Source organism: Lepidochelys olivacea, assembly GCF_965140295.1.
Source record: "Lepidochelys olivacea isolate rLepOli2 genome assembly, chromosome: 18".
Lineage (NCBI taxonomy): Eukaryota > Metazoa > Chordata > Testudines > Cheloniidae > Lepidochelys > Lepidochelys olivacea.
The window spans coordinates 12,326,018-12,352,145 of NC_140428.1; the positions used below are offsets into that span (position 1 = coordinate 12,326,018).

At 42.2% G+C, this 26,128-nt stretch overlaps 1 protein-coding gene across 3 annotated transcripts in view; it reads left to right on the forward strand.

The window, feature by feature from the left end:
* LOC311532804 (protein DDI1 homolog 2) overlaps positions 1–25,513 on the forward strand; it is a 41,234-nt gene extending 15,721 nt beyond the window's left edge. The window contains exons 3-10 of one of the 3 annotated variants that reach the window (XM_084651637.1): positions 170–406; positions 3,321–3,447; positions 6,238–6,365; positions 6,991–7,119; positions 7,965–8,068; positions 8,679–8,868; positions 18,374–18,436; positions 20,485–20,621. In XM_084651637.1, the coding sequence (XP_084507763.1) occupies positions 170–406; positions 3,321–3,447; positions 6,238–6,365; positions 6,991–7,119; positions 7,965–8,068; positions 8,679–8,868; positions 18,374–18,390 (932 nt within the window). In that variant the 3' untranslated portion in view covers positions 18,391–18,436; positions 20,485–20,621. The other 2 variants (XM_084651636.1, XM_084651635.1) reach the window with 2 other exon arrangements.
* The last annotated feature ends 615 nt before the right edge of the window (positions 25,514–26,128 follow it).

Here is a 26,128-nt window from a genome sequence, read left to right on the forward strand (position 1 = left end):
CTAACCCACTAACCTGAATACGTTGGTAACACAGTGGAGCTCAGACATGAATTGCTGTGTAAATGAAATACTCGTGTAGCATGTTCAGCCATTCCACCGCTTCTGACTGCATTGTCCACAGCAGCTGAGAAGGTGAAATGGTCAAACTGTTACCTCATTTTCCCTTAAGGTCTGCCCAGGATAGACTTCAGCAGCATTACAGTGCCTGGGACATCGGCCCAGCTGCAGCCACAGCAGCCGCCAGCGCAGCATCCTCGCCCATCGCCCCCGGGTACACCACCGTCCCTGCAGGGCTTGGACAATCCGACGTTGTTACGGGACATGTTGCTTGCCAATCCCCACGAGCTGTCCCTGCTGAAAGAACGCAATCCGCCCCTGGCTGAGGCACTGCTCAGTGGAGACCTTGGTAAATTGGGATTTGGAGGCGACTGGTTCTTCCTTGCTTTGTCTGAGGCTGTTGCGTGGTAACTTCTGTCTGTGCCGAGTCCGAGTACAAAGTGGTCACGGGTGTTCAGTCAGTTGGATTGCTCACAATGGCTTCTTAGTGAATTTACTGCGGACTGCACTGGAGGTGGAATTCCCCTATCCCCAGAACAGGAATAGCCCTCGCTAGCAACAGCTTTGTAAGCTTCCTCCATGCGACTCTGCGGATGTGCCTTGTCCCCTTTCTTGGAAGGACCAAATCTGGGGGGTGAGATCAGTTTTTAGGACCGGTTCCATCCCTGGCCTCTGTACGGAGCATCCTATCAACTGTACCAATTACTGGTAACTGTATTACCATCCCTAGTTCTCTACGACCCAAACAGAAAATAGCTCATTTTAAATCCCATCCTACCTCCCTTGCAAAAGCCTGGAAGATATTAATATTTCGTCACTACAGACATGGACTTAAAAAAAAACCTAAATAAGAGAGGCTTTGTATCTCAGTGGCAGACACCTAATCTGGCAGCCCTGTGGTCGCCCTGGGAGCCAGTAAACAGTGTTTGTTTCACTATTCCTTTTGAAGAGTTTCCTTAAATGTCTTTTAAAAAATTGTACATTTGGCTTTTTTAGAAACAAATTGTTAAAATCCTTCTGGGTGCTATCTAAGATGGTGGTGCACTTGGCAGACTTAGTAGTATAATGCCCTCCACACTCTGCTGGTGAACACTTGGTCTTTGCTGCTCACTCCTCGTTTCATTTGAGCTTTATTTATTTTTGCAATAACATAGAGCTCATTTAGTATGAAAACAGATCATTTGCAGACATTAAAATGCATGGCTATAAACCCTTACTAGAGATCCATTTGTAGAAAACTGTTTATCAGGAGCTTGGTTACTAGTGTGAAGGTTTGGGAGAGATGGTGGAAGGAAAAAGCACTCTATAGAAGAGCCTCCCCTAGTTTTTCTCCTCTTGAAAGACTGCAGGCTGGTGACTTCTCCCAGTACAGGAAGGCTGGAGGAGAGAGCTATGTGTTTGGTTTTTTTTAAAATTCTCTATACTGATTTTATATATATGAACAGTTGCAAAGAGAGAGAGAACACAGTAATGTACAATACTGCATGCCATGTTACTAAAGCATACAATCCTTTACTTTCCATAACAAGTGTCTTTTTATTGGCCCTCTCTTGAGCCTCACAGTGTGTCCCCTGTATCGGAGAGCTTGTCACAGAATCACGTGAGATGTTCTTCCCTCCCATCCTAGGATGAGAGCACTGCTTCTAGAGCTCGCCGCCCTTGATGGTGCAAGGATGCTCTCAGTGGTAATGGTGCAGAGCACGAACTACAGGGTCCCAGGACTAGCTCATCTGCCACTTTCCTTGTCTAATCTGTACAGTAAACTCTCATAATTCAAAATTGGTACAGCACTGTGCATTCAGAAGGGTGGATTATCAGGTTATGCTGTCAGAATTTGCCATCAGCATTTGGGCAGATATCCAGATCTGCTCTCACAGTAGTGTCCAAAATACATCAAGCTTCAATGCATATGTAATTGTGTTAGATGCATTACAATACATCAGAAGGCACCAGCTATACAGAGCATGGAGCCATGGAAATCGAAGCATCGGACTCCTTGCTGAGTAAATAAGTTTTCAAGGCCAGGTGTATTGGGAACCACTGCATTTCCTGAAGTGAAAGCACTAGCTACTGTTGACACAGAACTGTTTTGATTTCTGCATGCAAGTGGTGTTAAGGATTAATTTTGTTGTGTACAAACTTTGAAAAACCATGGCTGAAATTTTGGTATCTAGAAGTTGTGCACCTAATTTATTTTATTTTTTTTTCAAAAGTAATCACTTCTTAACTCCCATTCAGTGTAGATTTAGGCATCTAACTGTAAGAACTCAGATTTGTAAATCTTGGCCTATGTTGGTTTTGAAATAAGACTGTTGTTTGGAGCCTGCAATGTCATAGAACTTTGACTTTGCTCAGATGCAAAATTAATCTATTGCCAGTAAGTTCTGCTGCTGTCTTTTTGGTGGAACATCTGATTTTGTTGGCAACGTGGTCCAATGTACAGAGCAGCACACTGGGATTCAGAAGACCTGGGTTACATTCCTGGCTATGCCACTGACTCACTGTGACGTGTAAACCAGCTGACCTTGGTGCCTCCATTTCCTCATGTAAACATGAGTATGGGTAATGACGTCCACTCCTGCAAGGCTCTTTGAGATCTGTGGGAGGAATGCTAAGCGTTAGGGTCGCTGTGACGTCCGTTTCTCCTAATTGAAAAAAGTGTTTGGCTAAAGATGGTTCTACATACGAATGCATAATTTAAACTAGAAGCTGGAATACAAATGTTGAATCTCTGACTCCTATTCTCGGTGTAATTTATTTGCTGCTTTTGGAAATGTTCTTGCATGATATCACTGGGTAGGTCTTGCTGCAGTAAAGCAATGAAAATATTCTTTAATAGCAGCTCTTTGATTTAAATGTTATGGTGTCTCTGCACATTAAATCCATTTGCAGACAATGGAAAGATAAATGTAGGGTAACTTCAGGTCATTCAGAAGCTGAGAACTCTGTTATGTCTACATAGGCTGTTGGGCATCAGGCCCAATGCGAAGTAGTTCAGTCCACGGAGATGGGAGGCAAGGGAGAAATCTCGAGTGATTACGTGATCAAGCCCGTGAGTTCTGTCTGTGCTGGCTGGTTTTTCAAGTAGCCCTGAAATAGAGCCCACTGCTGATTGCACTGGTCACTTTACTTTTCAACAGTGGCCAATATTTTTAAAAGACACTGTTTTGCTACAAGTTTACATTTCATTTGTAAGAGTAATTTCCAGTAAAGGGTGTCTGTGCATCTAACTATGGTGTTTGTATCTGTTTTTGTTACTGCAGAGAAATTTACCAGGGTGCTGGTGGAGCAGCAACAGGACCGAGCCCGCCGGGAGCAGGAGAGAATCCGTCTGTTTTCAGCTGACCCTTTTGATCTTGAGGCTCAGGCAAAGATAGAAGAGGACATAAGGTAGTAAACCTAAGTCCAAGGGAGAGCTCTGGACCCCTTTGTGGGACCCTATTCCAGTTGAAAATGCATTTTGGGGGTCTAGTTGGAATCAAGAGGGGCAGGTAGATCCAGCATTGTCTCCCATTTGTTGACTCTGTCACTTCTTTTGGTGGTGTGGTCTCACCCCCACAGCCATCGGAGTAGAGGCAGTCTTGGTCATCTCTCTCGACACGGGGACTGCACTTTCCCCAAATCCAGTCATAGTCTTTGTTCTTTTTCAGGGACCTTTCCCAATTCTGCAGTGCATCTCCATGAACTTGCCAGTAGAGAGCACTGCATAGAAACTGCTTAACCAAAATTCCATGGAGACCCTGCAAGTAGCTGCCTGGGATATTTGGATCCCCTCAAACCTGAGCACCAGGACTTGCAAACGTAGCCCCTAACCCATGTCTCCTGCAGGGCAGTATCACATGTTGTTACCAAGCAGGCTGCATCTTCTTGTTGCAGTCCATCTCTTTTTATATTTTGGGTATGTCTACGCAACAAAGAAAAACCGTGACTTGGGCTGCAGGGCTGTTTCACTGCTGTGTAGGCTTCTGGGCTTAGTTCACAGGGTCCTAGAGCTCGAGCTCCAGCCCGATTCTGGACAGCTACACAACAGGCTATGCAGCCTGAGCCCCATAGTCCCTGATCAGCAGGCACAGGCCTGCCACAGGTGTGTAGTTGCTGTGAAGACATACCCATTGAGGCTTGGTCTACACTTAAAACTTACACTGCCATAGCTCCCAGTGTAGATGCTTCTGACAGAAGAGTGCTTCTTGTCAGCATGGCTAACATTTGGGGATGTGGTGTTTCTACACCAACAGAAACTCCTCCTGTCGGTATAAGCTCTCTCTCCCCTGGGCGGCTGTAAGTTTGGTAGTGCAGACATAGCCCAACTCTCTGGTTAGTTGCGGATTTCAAGCATAATCATTGTCTGAAAAGTGATTCTGTAAAAATGGCACCATGCTGTCCCAGGTTTACTTCCCCTTTGTATCTTTTGTATGTAACTGCAGAGTCTGTAAGTCCGAACAAGGCTTCTCTCATTGCCAGTGCTACAGGCTCAGCTAGGTGCTGCCTGTGGGAGATGAGCTCTGATTCTTATGTTTCTTACATCATCGACAATAAATTCTTGTATCGGAACACAGTAAGCGGTTTTGCTGATGTATGAAGCAGAATGCCTTCATAATAGGTTCATATTGGTTGTGCAGAGTTGGCAGTGCTAACACATGCATTAGTAAAAGGGAAAATAATCATTTATTATATTGTAATGACTACTAAAGCATTTTGCACTATGTAAGTGTTAAGTATTTTTCAGTATTTCACAGTGCTGTTCAAACACTGACTAAACAGCAGAACATCCCCATGAGCTATTTAAGTTGTGTTGTTATCCCCACTTTTATAGATAAAGGGAAACTGAGGCAGAGAAAGCGAGTGATTTGCCCACAGCTAGACAGCCATTTAGTGACAGTGGGGATTAGAACCTGGGAGCTGCTAGTTCTCAGTTTTGGTCTCTGATCACCTGACTCATGCCCCTCTCGATTCGATTTTGTCCCCATGAAAAGATGGGTTGGGAGCAGATGCTGTGTGCAGCATAATAAATGCCACATTTTACCGAGCCACTTTTCTAATCTTTTTTTTTTTTTTTTTTGAATGAGCGGGGAGGAAACCAGAGCGGTGGTTGCTGTAATCAGACTGGTACTAAATATCTGCCAGTCACACATACTACTTGCTCCTGACTGACTTAATCTTATATACTGTAAGAGAGCCCAATATGTGTTGGTTTGAGCTATATTATGAGTAAATAAAGCCAGGGCAGCCTAGTGGCTGTGCAATATGCTGCTTTGCAGTAATCCACCTTCAGTTCCCAAGCAGCCACGTCTTAGAGCTCAGCATATTTCTCTCCAGTGTCCCCTTCTAGAAGGTGTATGGAATATCACTGACTGCCTCCAAAGGGAGTTGCAGTCAGCCCTCCTGTGGTGGAGGGAGGGTTGCTATACGGTAGGAAAAAAGCAGACATCTTCCCGCCTACTGAAAAAAAGGGAAGCTATCTCTTTAAACTAGAGACCCTTTTATACTGGTAGATGAGCTATTTCCAGCAGGGTAGCTGCAGATACCCAACATGCTCAAGGTTATGGCAGACACGGAGCTACATTTCATTTGGCTTTATCTACCTTGCATTCCTTTTTGTAGCCTTGAATTTGTAGAGAGACTTTGCGGTGTTATCACTGCACTCACAAGAGTTTCATGTATCTAGTCCCAACCCTGATACTTGCAAAAGGGAAGACGCTACTGAAATGTTATGGCAAGCATTTAGAAACATAACTTTTGGGGATCCTAGTTTTGTAGCAGAATGACTAATATATGCAGTCTTTTGCCCCTGAGTTCTTTTTGTTAACTCTGTAATGACAGGTTTTTGTTGTAAACAGAGAGTCAGTTGCAGGTCTCTAGGTGCTAAAGTGCATCTGACCACTTTACTCCAGACTGCTGCATTGGGTCTCTTTAAGATGCTACAAGGAACATTCTTTCCTTCCTGCTTGCAAGCATCCTGATGCCTCTGGATTAAGGCAAGATCTTTTGCTAACATCTGCTAAGTAGGCTGATGTTTAACTGCTGAAGTACGCCTTTCACAAGCTCTTCATGACTGGTGGTAGTGGGGACAGGGAAGATGACAAATCTGTTTGTAATCCTTGTAAAGGGGGAGGCTTTATAAATATGCTGTTTCTGCTCATGGAAGGCATGATTCCAGTTTCTGGTTTTCCTTTAATTCAGGCAACAAAATATTGAAGAGAACATGACAATAGCTATGGAAGAGGCCCCAGAGAGCTTTGGCCAGGTGGTGATGCTCTATATTAACTGCAAAGTCAATGGACATCCAGTGAAAGCCTTTGTTGACTCAGGTGATTCCCCACCACATCTCCCCATTTTAAATCTCTTTACGCTCTCCCTGCTCCCCCTTCTCCTGGCTCTTTAAAGGAAATCATGAACCCCACAATAGGTCAGTTTATAGCATTCCTTTCCCACAGTAAAGAATTGTGTTACGAGATTTAAAAGGATCTAATTAAAATCTGAATGTACTTTCTGTCATTATTCAGCCTAATTAAAAATATTTGAGATGTGTGTTGTGGTTAAAACATGACTGGGAGTCAGAATTCCTGGGTTCTAATCTTGCCTTTGCTGCTGGCCAGCTGTGTAACCTTGGACAAGTCACTCTACCTGTGTGTCTCAGTTTCCCTAGCTGTAAAACTGAGATTTTCTTTCCTTTGTAACACAACACTTTTCATCTGTAGATCTCAAAGTGTAAGTATTCAGCTTTATTGTAACTTCCATAGCCATAATGACCTTCAGGTGGTGGTAGGTGGACATGTGTATACACACAGAGCCATGGTGTAATCGAATGCCTTTGTGCCATAATGTAATTCCCTGCTTGCTACTGAGTCTTAGATTAAAATCTCTGTACTAGATTTTTAAACTAGCCCTTGGTTGTTTTTAAATATTGCTAACTCCTCTTTTCTCTGGTGGTAGGTGCCCAAATGACCATTATGAGCCAAGCTTGTGCTGAAAGGTGTAACATAATGAGACTGGTGGACCGGCGCTGGGCAGGCATTGCTAAGGGTGTGGGCACGCAGAAAATCATTGGCAGAGTGCACCTAGGTAAGTAGTGATACAACGGGATAACTTTACCTGTAATGGCTGTGGCTCTGCTTGGCGCCAAAGAGTCTCTACTTTAATACTGTAAACTTTGGGAACTGCTATAGAGTGGCTTACGAGTTTATCAAGATCACATTAAGCTCACCCAGAGACACAATAACCAGGATTGCATCATGTTAAATGTTTTCATACACTTATCCTAACACTTTAATTCTGGTAGGTCTAGAGTCCCCATACAAATACAGAGGAAACCTTGATTCCTGGTGCTGATGGGTTATAAATAGCTTTATTCTTTGGTATGAGGGATCAGGATGGGGATAATGGGCAGTGTGAATTGTTTGGGGCAGAATTCCAGTGCAGCTTAGTGTATCATTCCGCAGTGAGGAGAGCACTTCAAGATATGTGTTCTTGCACAGGTTTGTCTGAAGAAAATGCCATACAAGGAAATATTATCTTCATTGTTTAAGACATTGACTATGAATTAAAGCACCAAAACAAAATTCCACACTCTGAGCAGCTGCATGCAGCCTCTTTAGCTCTAGCTTGAGGGGTTAGTTGATCAGTTCCTACTGCACTGCAGATCCAGTCAGCTTTTAAAATAATGGAGGGGGAAATATTTAGCCACTGGGGGCTAGCAAACTCCCGATAATCGCCAGGGCTGGCTTAGAGCAGACTTTTCCACAACCAAGTCTATGTACATTGTTCTCTGATTCCATAACTTCCCCACAGAGGCTTTGTATAATTTCCCTTAGATAGAGAGATACCTATAGTGGAATCCTTGTGCTGCAGTGCTTGAGCACTTCTTGAGGCTGGAGGGTGGGTAATATGGTGTTTTCTGTGTGCTTCAGCTCAGGTTCAGATTGAAGGGGATTTTCTGCCGTGTTCTTTCTCTATCCTTGAAGAACAGCCCATGGATATGCTTCTAGGACTGGATATGCTTAAGAGACATCAGGTAATTGAATCAATTGGTGCTTGTTTTGCAAACAATCCTTGGCTCTTTCGTAAGTGCTAAATGTAAGATCTTTATCATCCTTATGAATTTTTTAGGATTAAAAACTCTGAAGAGATATGCCGACATGGTTTTCCCATAGACTGGGGGGAAGCACTTATACCTTGTAGGTTGTAAGTACTTTGTATCTTGTCCCAGCCTAAAGGTCTTTGCTCTGAACTCTTGGTGCCTGAAAATCCTCGGAGGTCTATACCTGAGCAATGTTTTAATAAAGACTCTGGGAAGTCCTCACTTGTAGCTGTAACCCTAGTTAGGCTGAAGAGCAGAAGGACCATAACTATTCAAGAGCTGATTAATAGGAGCCGCTGTAAGAAGCCCCTTGGCATATTGAAGGGGCAGGCTGCTGAGCTATTTCTACCCAGCACGTGTTTTTAGATCTACCAGTTATTAGCACCTTCTTAACCCTTCTTCGTCCAGTTAATGTAACCCCTTGATGATTGGAAGTGACATTTTTCTAGTGCATTGTTAAATTAGTGACACATTAATGTATTCTGGTCCTGTGTTATGACTGACCGTTACCAAGACATCAATTGCACGTGTACTCTTTTCCCAGTGTTCCATTGATCTCAAAAAGAATGTACTAGTGATTGGCACCACTGGATCTCAGACAACTTTCCTTCCGGAAGGGGAGCTCCCAGAGTGTGCAAGACTGGCATATGGGCCAGGACGGGAGGACATGCGGCCGGAGGAGATTGCAGACCAAGAACTGGCAGAAGCTCTACAGAAATCTGTAGAGGAAGCAGGTACCACAAGGAGCCAAATCAGAGTAACAATCTGCAGAGTGCTATCAGTAACATGTCAGCTCTGTCTCCTGTCACTAGAAAGCTCCTCACTTTTCTCAACTGTTCTAGCACATCTTACTGAATGTAATGCCAGTGATGAGCAGGGGGATTTTACCCTCTCTTGCAGAGCCTCCTGATTGCTGCACTCTTTTCCTTGGGACATCTAAATCAAATCTCTCTTCGTGGACAATACAGGCCGATGGGTTGCTGTGCCATTTTAACTTGGTCTTTCTTTGTGGTTGACTAGTAGCTCTCCCATTCCTCCCTGCCACCGTAGTCCATTAATCTTGTTGTTTTTAATGTACAGCGAGGGGACAATTTCAGTTAAGTGATATTTTAGCCATTTTAATCGGGGGGTGGGGAGGAGGACTTGTGGCAGCAGCCATGAGCCATGCTCTAATCTCCACAGTCTATACAAATGCTAAAGAAAAATTGTAGTGAGCTGTTACAGAATTGTCAATTGACATTTATTTGCGCTGTAGCTACATAAATATATGAATTTTCTAAACTGTTTTTAGAAATACCTATACTGCTTCAGAAAGAACGAGGAGGAGGGTATAAGTAGGGGCATAGCGAGCAGATCGAGGGATGTGATCGTTCCCCTCTATTCGACATTGGTGAGGCCTCATCTGGAGTACTGTGTCCAGTTTTGGGCCCCACACTTCAAGAAGGATGTGGATAAATTGGAGAGAGTCCAGCGAAGGGCAACAAAAATGATTAGGGGACTGGAACACATGAGTTATGAGGAGAGGCTGAGGGAGCTGGGATTGTTTAGCCTGCAGAAGAGAAGAATGAGGGGGGATCTGATAGCTGCTTTCAACTACCTGAAAGGGGGTTCCAAAGAGGATGGCTCTAGACTGTTCTCAATGGTAGCAGATGACAGAACGAGGAGTAATGGTCTCAAGTTGCAGTGGGGGAGGTTTAGATTGGATATTAGGAAAAACTTTTTCACTAAGAGGGTGGTGAAACACTGGAATGCGTTACCTAGGGAGGTGGTAGAATCTCCTTCCTTAGAGGTTTTTAAGGTCAGGCTTGACAAAGCCCTGGCTGGGATGATTTAACTGGGAATTGGCCCTGCTTTGAGCAGGGGGTTGGACTAGATGACCTTCTGGGGTCCCTTCCAACCCTGATATTCTATGATTCTAGGACTTGCGGCACCTTAAGGCTAACAAATTTATTTGAGCATAAGCTTTCGTGAGCTAAAGCCCACTTCATCAGATGCATGCAGTGGAAAATACAGTAGGAAGATAGATAGATACAGAGGACATGAAAAAATGGGGGTTGCCATATCAACTCTTAACGAGACCAATCGATTAAGGTGGCTATTATCAGCAGGAGAAAAAAAAAGTTTGTAGTGATAATCAGGATGGCCCATTTCAAACAGCTGGCAAGAAGGTGTAACTAACAGTAAGGGGAAAATTAGCATGGGGAAATAGTTTTTAGTTAGTGTGATGACTCATCCACTCCCAATCTTTACTCAAGCCTAATTTAATGGTGTCCAGTTTGCAGATTAATTCCAGTTCTGCTGTTTCTCGTTGGAGTCTGTTTTTGAAGGTTTTTTGTTGAATAATTGCGACTTGTAGGTCTGTAATTGAGTGTCCAGGGAGGTTGAAGTGTTCTCCAACTGGTTTTTGAATGTTATAATTCGTGACGTCTGATTTGTGTCCATTTTTTCTTTGGCCAAACCAGACAGTCTCTATGTAAATGTACATGGCAGAGGGGCATTGCTGGCACATGATGGCATATATCGTGTTGGTAGACGTGCAGGTGAACGAGCCTCTGATAGTGTGGCTGATGTGATTAGGTCCTATGATGGTGTCCCTTAAATAGATATGTGGACAGAGTTGGCAATGGGCTTTGTTGCAAGGATAGGTTCCTGGGTTAGTGTTTTTGTTGTATGGTGTGTGGTTGCTGGTGAGGATTTGCTTCAGGTTGCGGGGCTGTCTGTAAGTGAGGACTGGCCTGTCTCCCAAGATCTGTGAGAGTGATGGGTCATCCTTCAGCATAGGTTGTAGATCTTTGCGCTGGAGAGGTTTTAGTTGGGGGCTGAAGGTGATGGCTAGTGGCGTTCTGTTACTTTCTTTGTTGAGCCTGTCCTGTAGTAGGTGACTTCTGGGTTCTCTTCTGGCTCTGTCAATCTGTTTCTTCGCTTCACCAGGTGGGTATTGTAGTTATAAGAACGCTTGATAGAGGTCTTGTAGGTGTTTGTCTCTGTCTGAGGGGTTGGAGCAAATGCGGTTGTATCTAAGAGCTTGGCTGTAGACAATGGATCATGTGCTGTGATCTGGATGAAAGCTGGAGGCATGTAGGTAAGCATAGCAGTCAGTAGGTTTCTGGTATAGGGTGGTGGTTATGTGACCATCGCTTATTAGCACTGTAATGTCCAGGAAATGGATCTCTTGTGTGGACTGGTCCAGGCTGAGGTTGATGGTGGGATGGAAATTGTTGAAATCATGGTGGAATTCCTCAAGGGCTTCCTTTCCATGGGTCCAAATGATGAGGATGTCATCAATGTAGCACAAGTAGAGTAGGGGACGAGAGCTGAGGAAGCGTTGTTCTAAGTCAGCCATAAAAATGTTGGCATACTGTGGGGCCACGCGGGTACCCATAGCAGTGATGGTATCTCGGAGCTGAAATATTACTTTACTCAGCAACTCTGAAAATCTGATTTCCTGTTTATTCAAATGAGGAGTTACTGTATCCTAACCTACATCTTCGGTGTTAAAGGTGATCTGCAAAGGGGAAAAATAATGAGCTTGTGCCCCTTCTTTTACTGCTTTACAACATAAGAGAAGCCTTAAAGTTTTCAGGTTCCGGTCCTTTCTAGGCTGGAAGGCCTTGATGACTGGAGAACTAGCGAAACGGGACTTGTCTGCACTGCAGATGCTCTATAGCGTCAAAGCTGTGATGCTACAGCTGTGTCACTATAGCGTAGATACTTGCAGTGATGAAACGAGTGTTTCTATTGCTGGATCTAATTCACCCCCTTGACACGCAGTAGCTAGGTCAATGGAAGAATTCTTGTGTCAACCTAGTGGTGTCTGTACTGGGGCTTAAGTCAGCTTATAAGAATGGCCATACTGGGTCAGACCAGTGGTCCATCTAGCCCAGTATCCTGTCTTCCAACAGTGGCCAATGCCAGATGCTTCAAAGGGAATGAACAGAACAAGGCAATTACCAAGTGATCCATCTCCTGTTATGTATTCCCAGCATCTGGCAGGTAGAGGGTTAGGGACACCCAGAGCATGTGTTTGTGTCCTGACCATGTTGACCAATAGCCATTGATGGACCAATCCTCCATGAAATGATCTTACTCTTTTTTTGAACCCAGTTATAGTTTTGGCCATCACAACATCTTCTGGAAACGAGTTCCACAGGTTGACTGTGCACTGTGTAAAGAAGTACTTCCTTGTGTGTGTTTTTAAATTGCTGCCTGTTAATGTCATTGGGTGACCCCTCGTTCTTGTGTTAAGTGAAATCTTTTTTCCAACCTGAACAGTCCCAGTGTTTTTCATCTCTTCTCAGATTGAAGTTGTTTCATACCCTTAATCATTTTTGTTGCCTTTCTCTGTACCTCTTTCCTTTTCTTTTTTTAAGATGGGGCAACAAGGATTGTGTGCAGTATTCAAGGTGTGGGCGTACCATGGATTTATAGAGTGGCATTATGATACTTACTGTCCTGTTATCTAGCCCTTTCTTAATGATTCCTTCATTCTGTTAAGCTTTTTTGACTGCCACCGCATACTGCCACTGAGCGGATGTTTTCAAAGAACTATCCACAATGATTCCAAGATCTTTCTTGAATAGTAACAGCTCATTTAGACCCTACAAACTACGTTTCTCGTGGGGGGGCTGGGATAGTGAGTTTCACACCCCAGAGTGATGTAGCTAGGTCAACATCAGGCCATGGTGATGGTCTGAAAGCAGAAGGCTGAGCAGTTAGCCAGGCTGTTTGAAACTTTGTAGTTCTGTTTTTGTTAATGCATCTTTTACTTCAATGAGACAAGATATGAATGAAAAAACTTTAAGGATTCAGCATTCTCGCTCCAATCAATTAAGGTGTTAATAGCTCAAAATATGTATCTCTTGGGACCTCCCAGTGGTCTGTGATCAAAATCCGGGAAGGCCAAAATTTGCACTCTTGATTCTTCAAAGGTGGTAAAGGAAAAAACCTTCCAGTCCTTTATCCATGATTACGATTGAAAAATGAATTTGTGCTTTTTTTTTAAAAAAAAAAATCCTTGTGCAGGTCAACCTTAAAGTAATGGAGATACAGTGGCATATCTGTAGCTGTGCTGCTGTCGCCCCGGTAGTCCTGTAGTGCAGACGTGCCCCTAGTCTACAGACAAGTAGAGAGAGGCATAAATCATAACGCTGGATCCAGCCTTGCCATCACCAAACCCTGGCAAACTCTAGAGCCAGACTTGGTGTCGCAGGTTCATCTCATTACCTTCAACAGGAAATGTAAAATAATATTAGTAGGGCTGTCAAGCAATTTAAAAAAAATTAATCACGATTAATTGTATGGTTAAAAAAATTAATCATGATTACACGATAATAGAATACCATTTATTTAATATTTTTTGACGTTTTCTACATTTTCAAATATATTGATTTCAGTTACAACACAGAATGCAAAGTGTACAGTGTTCACTTTATTTTTTATTACAAATATTTGCACTGTAAAAAACAAAATAGTATTTTTCAGTTCACCTAATACGAGTACTGTAGTGCAGTCTCTTTATCATGAAAGTTGAATTTACAAATTTAGAATTATGTACAAAAAATAACTTAATTCAAAAATAAAACAATGTAAAATTTTAGAGCCCACAAGTCCACGCAGTCCTACTTCTTGTTCAGCCAATCGTTCCGACAAACAAGTTTGGTTACAATTTGCAGGAGAAAATGCTGCCTGCTTCTTGTTTACAGTGTCACCTGGAAGTGAGAACAGGTGTCCTCATGGCACTGTTGTAGCCGGCATTGCAAGATATTTACATGCCAGATGCATTTAAGAGTCATTTGTCCCTTCATGCTTCAACTACCATTCCAGAGAACATGCGTCCATGCTGATGATGGGTTCTGCTCGATAACTATCCGAAGCAGAGCGGACCGACACATGTTCATTCTCATCATCCAAGTCATATGCCATCAGCAGAAGGTTGATTTTCTTTTTTGGTGGTTCGAGTTTTGTAGTTTCCGCATCAGAGTGTTGCTCTTTTAAGTATGCTCCACACTTTGTTCCAATCAGATTTTGGATGGCACTTCAGATTCTTAAACCTTGGATCAAGTGCTGTAGCTATTTTTAGAAATCTCACATTGGTACCTTCTTTCCGTTTTGTCAAATCTGCAGTGAAAGTGTTCTTAAACGAACATGTGCTGGATCATCATCTGAGACTGCTATAACATGAAATATATGACAGAATGCGGGTAAAACAGAAAAGGAAACCTACAATTCTGCCCCAAGGATTTCAATCAGAAATTTAATTAATGCATTATTTTTTTAATGAGCATCATCAGCATGGAAGCATGTCCTCTGGAATGGTGGCTGAAGCATGAAGGGGCATACAAATGTTTAGCATATCTGGCATGTAAATTCCTTGCAACACAGGCTACAACAGTGCCATGCGAACACCTGTTCTCACTTTCAGGTTACGTGAATAAGAAGCAGGCAGCAGTATCTCCCGTAAATGTAAACTAACTTCTTTGTCTTAGCGATTGGCTACAAGAAGTAGGACTGAGTGGACTTGTAGGCTCTAAAGATTTACACTTTGTATTCTGTGTTGCAACAGAAATCAATATATTTGAAAATGTAGAAAAACATCCAAAAATATTTAATAAATGCCAATTGATATTCTATCGTTTAACTGCGATTAATCGCAATTAATTTTTTTGAGTTAATCACATGTGTTAACTGAGATTAATCAATAGCCATAAATATTAGTTTTTCTCCCGTTAGAATATTTGAGATAGGTAAAACCAAGGTTGGTTTTCCAAAGCCTCATCAGTCAGATTGTGACTTCACAAAACCAAAGGTTCGATTTTATCTGACCCTCAAAACTGAGGACAATCAACCTGGAAAATTTGAGGTTTTAAAATTAAGGTGTTAGAGTCGAGTGCAAAAGAGTTACTATAACTTACTATCGAAAGCATTTTTTGTGCTAATAAAATTAAAATGCTCAGCTGTTCGTTCATTTGCCAACAGTCTCACCTTGGGGGTTGAGACCAAACACACAACGTTTCAGCTCTGAAGGAAGCTGAGTGATTTAACAGAGGGATTTAAAATAGAACAGATCATCTCTAGTTGTTCCATAGCACTTGTGGAACACTCTGACATATATGTATAAAATGTTACTTCAGGTTGGTTTTGTTTTGAGTGATTTTACTGAGTCTTAGACATGTGACAAACCTCACATTTTTAGGCAATTGTTAGCTACATATTGAGTTGTCAGAATATTAACTCTTGCATCATCATCCTCCTTTCCAAAATATTAGCTGCTTGCAGATGGCACCAAGAAAGCCGAGAGAGAGAAAGAGAGAGAGGATATAGTTCAGCCCTAAAAGACTCATCTTCCTGCAGGACCTCCTGTGTACTTTTATAGTGGTTTGAATTTTGACTCCTTTTTGGTTCATGATATGCCAGATATCACACTGTACATCATTAGGTCAGTAAAGTTCCCATTTGAACACACCTGAATTAGTCCTGAGCCTTATTTGACCCTTTCAGACCCACCTCGGAGAGGCTTGGAATTTGGAGTTAGATGCCAGTGTCATCCTGGTATTAGTCCTGCATAGACAATATCTATTTATTCATTACCAGATTCTCCATGTGAACTCCATTTCTGTTCAAGGATTTGTACTCTTCCAGCCATGCACAATGCTTTCTCCCCTGTTGGATTCAGATGATGCCAACTCCCTGTAATCAATGAGATTTTTAGAATATTGACAGCAAAACTACAACAAAACCTAACAATAGCAGTGGTTCTCAGACTTCTTTGCTCACGCCCCCCCTTCTTTGTGTCTGTAATCACTTATGCAAACCCCCCACCCTACCCCCAAAGTACATATATTCTGAAGGCAGAGCAGAAAGCAGCAGCAGCAGCGGCTGCTGGCTGGGCACCAGCTCTGAAGCCAGGGCTGTGCCAGCAGCAGTGCAGAAGTGAGGCTAGAGATGTGAAAAGTGATATTTGTCAATATCACTTGTCACAGGAGACTTAGCGCCCCACTGCCACCCTTACTTCTGCGCTGCTGCTGCTGCCACCCCGGGGCTGGGAGCAGGAGTTCCCCGCCACCACCTCCTGTTGAGGTTTTGGGGGGTGGGGAGGAAGAGAGCCCAATCTTGGGTGGCATACTCCAGCTGTCAGCCCTGGGGCAGCGGTGCTCCGGCTGTCCCCTTTATCCCATCCCCCACCTCCCGGGTGTGCACGGCCCTTCTGCACGAGTCCAGCAGCCCAGGGCTGACAGCCAGAGCTCTTTTTTTAAAAAAGCACACATCTCATGCCTCCCTTGACACATTCCCGTGCCTCTCTTGGGAGACCCAGCCCATAGTTTAGGAACCACTGGTATAGAGAAGTAATCTGCCCCTTTATATAGCTGTACTTGCATCTAGAATGCCTATGTATACAGGCAGTCCCATCACGTATGTTGCCCTTACTCTTTCCAGCACAGGGAAAACCCTATCAAATATGGTGCATTTTATCTGGAGACAAGTACATTCCTATTAATTGTATTGATTTCCTTGACGGAGTTAGAAAACAAATCCTTCTGCAGATTCTGCCATGTCTTTGATAACCATGTTCAGGTGTCTGGCAGGACACCAGCTACTTCTGTTGTCTAAATGGATACAACTCCCTGATGTATCTGACTAATTAGACCCTTATTACAGATTCCCTGTCAACAAAATCACCTTCCACTGCACCAGGGGATGACCCTGTCCCCCTTCCCCTTTCAAAGAATCAGGCTGTGCAGATGGGGGTCTGAGTGTAGTGTTAATTGGAGAGACACAAATCCTAGTCTTGTTTTTCACTATTATTCTGTTGCACAGGCCTCGCTGCTCCCCCTGTGAAAGACTGTGACAATGTGGAAGGCTGAATGATTTACAGAAATGTTTTTTCTTAAAATCACAACTTGACAAAATTGTTGCCATAGTTACATTAAGACCAGATGTGCAACCAGTAGAACAGGAGTGGCCCAATGTATCCTCTTTTGAGACTCCACGTCCCAGCTTGATCTAAATGGAAAATAATGGAAACAGGTACTCGAGGAGACAAAAACAGACTTCTTACAGGACAGGCATAATAAACTTTCTGGCAAATCCCAGGTGCAAACATGAGCGTGTTCAGTCAGCAGAACAGTCCAATTATATATTTAAAAGGAGGAAGACTTTTTGAAGATTTAAATGAAGGAAAGCAATTCAGTGTGTCTTAATTACTTCAGTTGTCCTGCTGGTCCTGCTAAAGGCCACTGAGTTTTGGAACCTGTGCACAGGGAGAGACAGATGACGACAAACCAGGCAGCGCAGCTGGAAGTTTTGGATAGCTGATTGGAAATAGGAAACTTGGACAGAGAGATCCTAATGTGATCTAGGGTAGGGACACTCACTGTCACACTGAAGGTCATGCTGGAAATTTGACAAGCGCCTGAGAGCTGATACGTTTACCCAGAATCTTAGCAAAAATAAATGAATGCAACTTGTTGGTAATACATCTTTCTTGATAAATAGAAATTGTTGTCTGAGGTTACTAATAACCAAATCCACAGCTGATGTGAGACATCCTCCCTGCTGCGCAAAGAAGGTTGCTGTTAGTCATATTTCACCCTTGGCTACATCTGTTCAGTCACTGTGGTGTTCTGAAAAAGTATTGCTGGCTCAGACTGCACACTTTTCTGGTGCCTTTCACCCAAGGATCTTAAATCTTATAACCTTCAGGCCACGCACCCATTGTGAGGCTGGTAGTATCCCCATGTGTAAAATGGGGATACAGGTACATACTGGGTAAGTGATGTACCCAGGGGCACAGAGCAAGTTACTGACAACTGGCAGCAGATTCCAGGAACTGTTGCACTGTCCCCAGCTCCAACTTCTCTGAAACGTGCCTGCTGTGTATTTTCAGCAGTGCACAGTGAGCTAGCGTGCCGTTAAACATGCCTTGTGCTGTGTATTTTTATCGAATACATAGCTTCTCCTGCACTCCGTACTGATCAAATGACGGTACAGTAAAATCCTTAACTTGATTGAAGAGCAGTTCCTTTTTGACTCAACATGGCAAAGTGCCTAAACAGACTTATATCGGAATGGCCAGCCGAACTTCTGGAAGGCAGCGACCACAAGGAGCTCCCTTGTTCAGAACCATATATTGGAAGAAACTGGGGGAGGGGAGAGAGAGAGGTCACAGACTATATCCATGCATGTTGTGTGCTTTGAATTGCTAATACAAGTTTGGTGTGTTGTGTTTCCTAATCCAAACAGAACATCAGAAGCCTTGATGCATGTAGTGTGTGTGTACTGCAGCTGGAGTGGGCCACAGACCAGGTATTTATAGCTACCCATTTATGAGCTTTCGCTTCAACTTTCACACTGCCAGCAGCAGGGCTAACCTTGCTTTAAACAGTATTGTGGAGAAACCTATGTGATGTGAAATTGACAGCTCGTTCCTTTCAGAGGATGAAAACATTCCACCTCTTTTATCTAAATATAACAAACCTGTAGTGTGTTCTTTTTCCTCATTTAAACATTTATTTAAACCATTTGTTCATGGAAAGGAGGGGCTAATAGGTGTATGAGCTTTCCTGCACTACTTTCCAAATGCACCCATTTCTTACCTACAGCACCCATGGTGCATAAACCTGAAACTCTTGAGCAGAGATGGCTAGTCACATTGAACAGCGTGGTGACTTTGCAATGTAACTAACAAGAACTAGAAGGACACCATCACACTGATATTTATGGGTGTCCTCAGCTAAGATTCAGACACAGGTCTCCTGAGGTGAAAGGCCACTGCACGGTCATATCTGTCTTAATTTTGGATTTTTAAAGCAAGAAATTAATTTGGTGTTGACAGCAAGTCATGTTACCAATATACAACCATAGGCCCCTGGTTGGTTGGGCTTTATCTGACAACAGATATAAAGATATAAATAATATAAAGAAACTTGGTTAACTATATGGTTATGTTAAGCTACCTAACTGAAAGGCTACGACTTCAGCTTGTAATGGCTGTGTGTGCGGAGTTTAACAAACAAGCCGTGACCATCTTATAGCAATTGATTTTTATTTAAAGGCCCAGCAGTACCTAAGCACTTGCAGTAAGTTTATTATGCAAAGCTGTCTGACTAATCTGAAGTGTCTTGAGCACAATTAGATCATACACTTACTACTTTATTACACCTTGAAAACTTACACTCCCTTGGGAGAACGTTGTTATTCAGCATGTTGTATTTGAATTGCATGATTAAATGCTAAATATCTTTTGTATTACTATGTAGCCTTTCTGTACCGTTGCAAGTGTTTCTCAGAGGCCCTTTTGGGTTCTGTAATTAAAAAGCTTTACAGGTTGCTTATTTTATCACCATGAAAATAGATATTTTGAACTCATTGACTTTGCTCAGAGGTGAATTTGCAACCACCTGCCTCCTCCTGTTATGGCAGACATCAGTAGCTTGGAACAGAAAATAAATGTTGAATGAAGACCGAAGCTGTCAAGTAATTTAGGTCCACAATTTTTCTACTCTAAAATTGTTATAATCTGATGGTGAATGTTTTCTGAACTCTAAATATCTTGCTTTTTATCCACCACTCTGAGAAATTAAAACAAATAATAAACAGTGGCTTTCTATTACTCTGTGGTATTTCTCTTTGCTGTTGTTCTCACATCTTTGCTGATATCCAGACAAAGAAAGGATCCTCTTGTTTCTTACAAAGCACAACAAGACTAGGGGAAGGGAGCAGGTATTACCAAATGGAAAAGGATAAACTTCTATGGAAGTTGCTTTTAAACTTCAACAAACCAATAAGTAGCTATACAAGCTAACCCCCCCAACCACACACAATACCCTGGACATTTTCCTGTTAAAGGGGCTGTATGTAATGTTTGAGGGGATGGGTGGAAGAGAAGTTGGGATCTTAACTTTTTAAATTTAGCATGTTTTTGCTCTGAAAAGTGACTCTGTATGTGGAATCATAGGATTTTCTGTTTTTTTCTCAATTACTTCAGATTATACTTGCTGGCTTTACTAGTTAAAATGTCTCTTCTAATTGTGATCATAGCAAATTAGATCTGAAAGTCAACCTGGTTTCATCCAGTCTTTCTCATACTCACCCATAATAACGTATCTGCCCCTGTAATTTAATTACCAAATTTGCATTTATTCAAAGAGCTGTGGAAGGGCTGTTACATCTGATCTAGTCACAGTACATTCATGAGAAAGTGGCACTTCAGGTGTAGTTACCAAACTGAAATGGCATACCAAACTGATATACAAAATGTCCTTACAGCCTGTATTCTGAAATTGTTATATTACGTGAAAATGTAATAGCTCTTATAATTCTAACTACTTCTTTCTCTTTCTATCCATGTATAGAGAATAGTGATAAAGAAACTACCTCACTGGAAATGCCATCTTTACCATCTTCTGATGGATTTAAAAGTCCAGTCCATTCTTCAGGACTAAGTTCCAAGATCTGTAATCCCACAAATCAATTACTTGATCGCTCCGTCTCTGCCCCTGCTTCAATTTGCTCACACAAATCTAGTCTAGCAGAGATAATTGATTCTACAGCTGTGAAGTCTTTGGAGTCACCAGCTGAATGCCAGCTAGCTCCAGACCCTCTTCTGTTACAGAATCTTTCTGATCATGCTGCTCATTCAGCACACAATGACCATGCTATCCAGACTGGAGCAGTAGCCTGTCATAGTCCAACTATACCTTCACAGAATACACTTGAAAAAACAGTGGCTGCTGACAGTCTAAATAAATATAATGCTAAAGAACTAGCCCATGGTCTGGAATCTTCTATGGAAGTGACAAGAGAAAGCAGTTTGTCTGACACCACCAGCAAGCGTGGGCAGCAGGCGGTTCTAGATGTATCATTGCCTTCAGAACCGCTGGAACTGAACCAAATGAATGAGTTTCCTTTGGATCTTCAGACATACAAAGAACCAGTGAGTGAACGATGTTTGGATAAACAGAATGAACCAATCGAGCCAGAATATCCTTGTAATGTCAGTGGCCTTGAGTTACCTGCTGTGGGGGAGCAAGGCCTTACGAACATTCAGCCGGAATCACCCGTTGACTCTCTTGCTGAGAGAAGAGAAAGTGGCCTGGAGAAGATAGAGCTATCGTGTAGAAACGACAATATCCCAATGTCCGCATCCTGTGGCTGTACACATACAGAAATCTTCATGGAAACAGATGTAGCTGAGCAGTCTGTAATCACAGGGCATAACTTGTCAAGGAAACAGAACGCTCAAGCGAAGAAGATTGGTGGATCTTGTCTGAATGTAGATTGTTCTTTGATGCAAATAGAGTCATCAAAGCATGACTCCTCCTTCTCTGTATTTTCGAGTAACCCAGTTTCCACTAGTGATTTACTGCAGCCTGAAACCAATGTTGAAATGACTGCAATATGTACTGAGTTACCTAATTTATCAGCTGAAGATAGCTCTTCCTCACCTGACATTCATCAGGTGAAAGGTGATACAGCAGCATCCACTGAAGAGCCATGTTTATCTTTAACAGCAGCATTGAAGGAGCTTCATGAACTTTTGGTTATAAATAGTAAAGGAGATTCTGTCATTGTTATGTCTGAAGAAGACACTGGTCAGCCAGAAACTATTCTTGAAGAGCAAATGGAATGCAAGGAGCTTTCTGATGATGAATGTGAAAGTGGGGATCCAGAGAGTGGGGATCTAAATAGCTCCTTTCATACGGTGATGCCTGAACATGCGAACCCTGAGGGGCTAGCAGGGGCACCATCTTATGCTATGGGAATAGAAAATGCTAGCATCAAGGTTTTAACTAGCAGCCAGTCAATTGTTGAAAAAGATGCTCTAGAGATACAGAAGTCCTCGAATAAGAGTAATTCTGTCATTCTGAGCTCAGTTGCAACATTTGATCAACTACAGAGTACTGAGCCGGCAGAAATTTTACCTGAACGTTTAGTAAATGACCAAGTTCCAGCCAGTCAGACTTTAGAGCTGAACAGATCACGTTCACCTGAGCTCACGGTGGAGGAAGATGTTCCTCAGGATGCTCAGAGCCTGTTAACAGAAGTGTCTGAAATAACTGACAGTTCCTCAAATCCTGAAGATCCAAGGCCACCCTGTGGACTTGTTGAGCCATTGCTCTGCCCTCCAGTCAGTGATCTGGAACTGCACTCCAGACTTCCTCCGCTGCCTGTTTTCCCTGCAGCCGACATTAGTCAGATTCTGTGCGCTGGCTTTACCGTGCGGGAAGCTCTTGAAGCTTTGGAGCAAGCTGGTGGAAATGCAAACCTTGCTCTTCTCTTTTTATTAGCCAAGAATATTGTAGTTCCTACATGACCATGGAAAAGATGGCCTGACTGCTCCATCGTCCTTTTAAAGAACATATCTAAATTATATAGAGTAAGCTGCAAGCCGAATGTTGTCAGATTTTTTAAAAAAAATTATTTTTAGCCAAAGTAATTTATGATCTCTTGTGTGTGTGTCATGCGTTAAATTTGGGCCTTTTAAAAGAAAAGTCTTGGCATTGTGTAAACACATTAGCTTTGAATTTTCCTTAAGATGGTGCATACTGGAATAAAATTGTTTTTATTTAATTGTATGATTTTAGAATGAGCTCCGATATTATGAATAAAAAGCAGAAGCCATTGAGAAAACCACCACCCCATTCAGGTAAAAGCAGATTGCGAAATGAACTGAATGTACATGCATCCCCAAGGCAGTGCAGAGCATGTGCTGTTATAGGAGAGGCACACAAGCTATGAATTCAATATGGTACAAACTGAAACAAAGTTTGTCAATTAAGCTGTTTGGAATTGTACCAGTGATCACTCTACTGTGCTTTATAATCTGATATTAATCTGATGCTGATGAAGAATTGTAGCAGCTACTAGAGGTATGTCAATGCTCACAGGGTTCCGGATCCAAAAAGGTTTTGCAGGGATGTTCAAAGCTTTCACATTTTTGTGCATTGAAAGCTGATGCCTAGATTCCCAAAATGTATTCTGCTATTGGGCCAGCATGTTAAAGTTTACATGGTGGGGCAGGGGGAGGAGGGAGATAAAATTTGGTGCTACCAAAAATAAGAGACAAGGCAAATGATCTAAAGATATCCTGGGGTTAATCTTTTATTTCATTTCCCCTAATGAAGGATATTTGATCCCTTTATAGATTTGCCCATATCTTCCTCCACACAGAAGGGAGGGGTGGGGGGAAGCCTTCTTAAGAAGATACCTTTTAATTTGTTTTGTTAAACAATTTCTTAATTGCATCTGTTGCTATGGCTTTTCTCCTTTTGCTTCAGTCCCCTACAAAGGTATATACTGTAACTGTTAAGAGAATGGATTCTCTATGCACTGAGTAGGGATGTATAATTAAAGGATTGAAGAAATTTGCTTTGCACTAGTTTATCTCAATGCTTGGGGGTGATCAATCGCTCAGCCCTTTTTAAAATGAAAATGCAAAGGCTATGATATTCACTGCAGAAATCTTCACTGCAAAAACTCATAGTGGATCGCAGTTTAGTACCATGTGATAGGTGAAGACACTCCACGTAAAGCAACTTGAAACTAGGGCACTGATCTGGCTTCTGTATTACAACCATGGAAGCCTTTCAGGAGGTTCTCATCAAGAACTGTTTTTTTAGGACCTGCAGAGACTGTGCTCAGGAAAGCCTGATTCCAGGGAATCAGGTGCTTTCATGGGAATGAACGACTCTTTCTTCTGCTTTATGGAGGTTCATGACACTGTTGAGGAGGGGAAGAGGGAAAAGCATGATAAAATGTGATACCAAATTGTGAGTAGAAACCTTAATCCTGTCCCATTTGCAAATCTCTGAAGTGGCTTCACCTAAAATGAAAAGGAGTACTTGTGGCACCTTAGAGACTAACCAATTTATTAGAGCATAAGCTTTCGTGAGCTACAGCTCACTTCACCTAAAATGTAATTCACCTAAAATGTAATCTCTGACTTCCTGCTTGAGACAAATAAATTGAAGTCGTGAGTCCACAGTGACTGAGAATCCATTTTCTCAGCACATTATGTACGTTGGGTTTGCCTGGGGCTCTGAACTTGTCCCTGTTTTTTCTTGCTTAGAATATTTGCTTATGTGCATTTGGGGGCTTTCAGGGGAGTGATTTATAAACGACATATATTCAGTCAGATATATAGACTTGTGGGAGTCCCTGATGGCAGTGAGGGATAACTTGATTTTTTTTTTCCAGTGGGTAATGTAGTCAAGAATAGGTTTGAGGAGTCCTGTGAACACCCCATAGAGCTTTCACAAGAATTGTGACCATAGAACCTAGGAAACATCAAATGATTTCTTTTAAACCTTGCTCAAGGCTTCTTGAGGAAATACTGGTGTTTCAGGATTTTTACCAAGCACTAAAGCCTTGATAAGAAGCAGGTGGTGGCAATAAGCACCTTATGAAGTATTCTACAGTGAGCAGTACCCGGGTGGTAAGCTGTAGTGTCTTGGGTCATTATTGTAGAATTGACTTATTAGAACCCTTTCTAAAGGGCCTTTGGAAATGAGATGTACTATCATATCCTAGAACATCTCTGGTCAAATGGAACTGCTGTAGGAATTTGAGGGGAAGTTCTATGGCCAGTGTCATACAGGAGGTCAGATCAGATGATCACAATAGTCCCTTCCAACCTTGGAATCTATGAAGCTATCCCTATTTGCCTCTGTTTCAGCTCACTACAAACAGTAGCTAATAGTAAAGCTCCTTTCTTTCCCATCTAGACTGTTCTCAGTCCAAACAGCCAGGCTCTGCTCCTAGGTATGCTCTTGCAGCACCATGGACTTCATTGGGAGCTTCTTGGGGAAGATGCTTAGCTGGTATAAGCTGTCATAGCTCAGTTGAAGACGCAAGCCGAGGGTCTGCCCTTAGAGCTGAACTTGCTGCCCTTGGCACACAGCTTGATTTACTGCCCACTATTTAAAACACCAGATGTTAGTCATCTGATGTTACAATACCCGTGTCCGATTTACATGTTAACTTTTTTAGAAGCAATTGCTAATAGCTAAATGATGGTATGGCTGCTTTGCACAGGCCGGGTGAAGGTTCTAGTTGTATGGCCATAGTGAGTTACAGATTGCACCTGCACAATTTATGCTAATGAAACTTTAGAGCATCAGCCAGTTTGCTTTGATAGTTTTATTTTTTCTGTCATATACCCTAGTTTTTAAATTTTTACATTTTTGAACTCTGCCCATGCTTTACAGAAAATAAACGCAAATCAGTACTGCTAAAATTTCCTGTGTCACTTTCTCTAAATGGCTGGAAACAGAGGCGTGACCCCAAAACTGTAAAATAGCTGCAAATATTACCTAAAATCCATCTAAACCTGGTGCGTTTAAGGTCTGTATTATATGGAACTGCTTTGAGTGAGCTATGCAATTGGATTAAATTAGAGAATAAACAGAACTGAATAATTTTGTCTCTTAAGGAAAAAGATTCCATAAACAAAGAATTATAAAACTTGAAAAAAGTTTGATTCTAAAACAATTTACTTGAATCTTCTTAATCCAGTAGAATGCATAGGGTTGTTTTTCCTTAGAGTGCTACCTAAGAACTGTTGTCTTCTGTTTTAATGTGTAGCACCTGTCCTTTTGCAATGCAGTACTCTACCTCTGTACAAAGTGATGTGGAATCACTATTGGATGACAGTGATAGGAGAGACTGCATATATTTTGTCTTCAGAGAAGAGATTTTGCCTCTTTCCCCTTCTTCTCTCCCCCCCCCCCGCCCTCCAAAAAAAAAACGTCAGTGACGTTCAGGCTTGATTTTTTTACAATGCAGATGACTTTCCTCCCCCAAACTCTTGAAGAGGGGATTAGAATCCACCCTGTTGAAACCAAATAGCACAAATTAAGTATTTTGTTTGAGGATTAAAGCATCCTTTCTAATTAACATTGCATACATCAGACAGAACACATGACTGCAGTGTAACTGTACAGTCAACTTTATGATCAAATCTGAGTTCATCAGAAGCTAACGAGGATGGGTATGAAT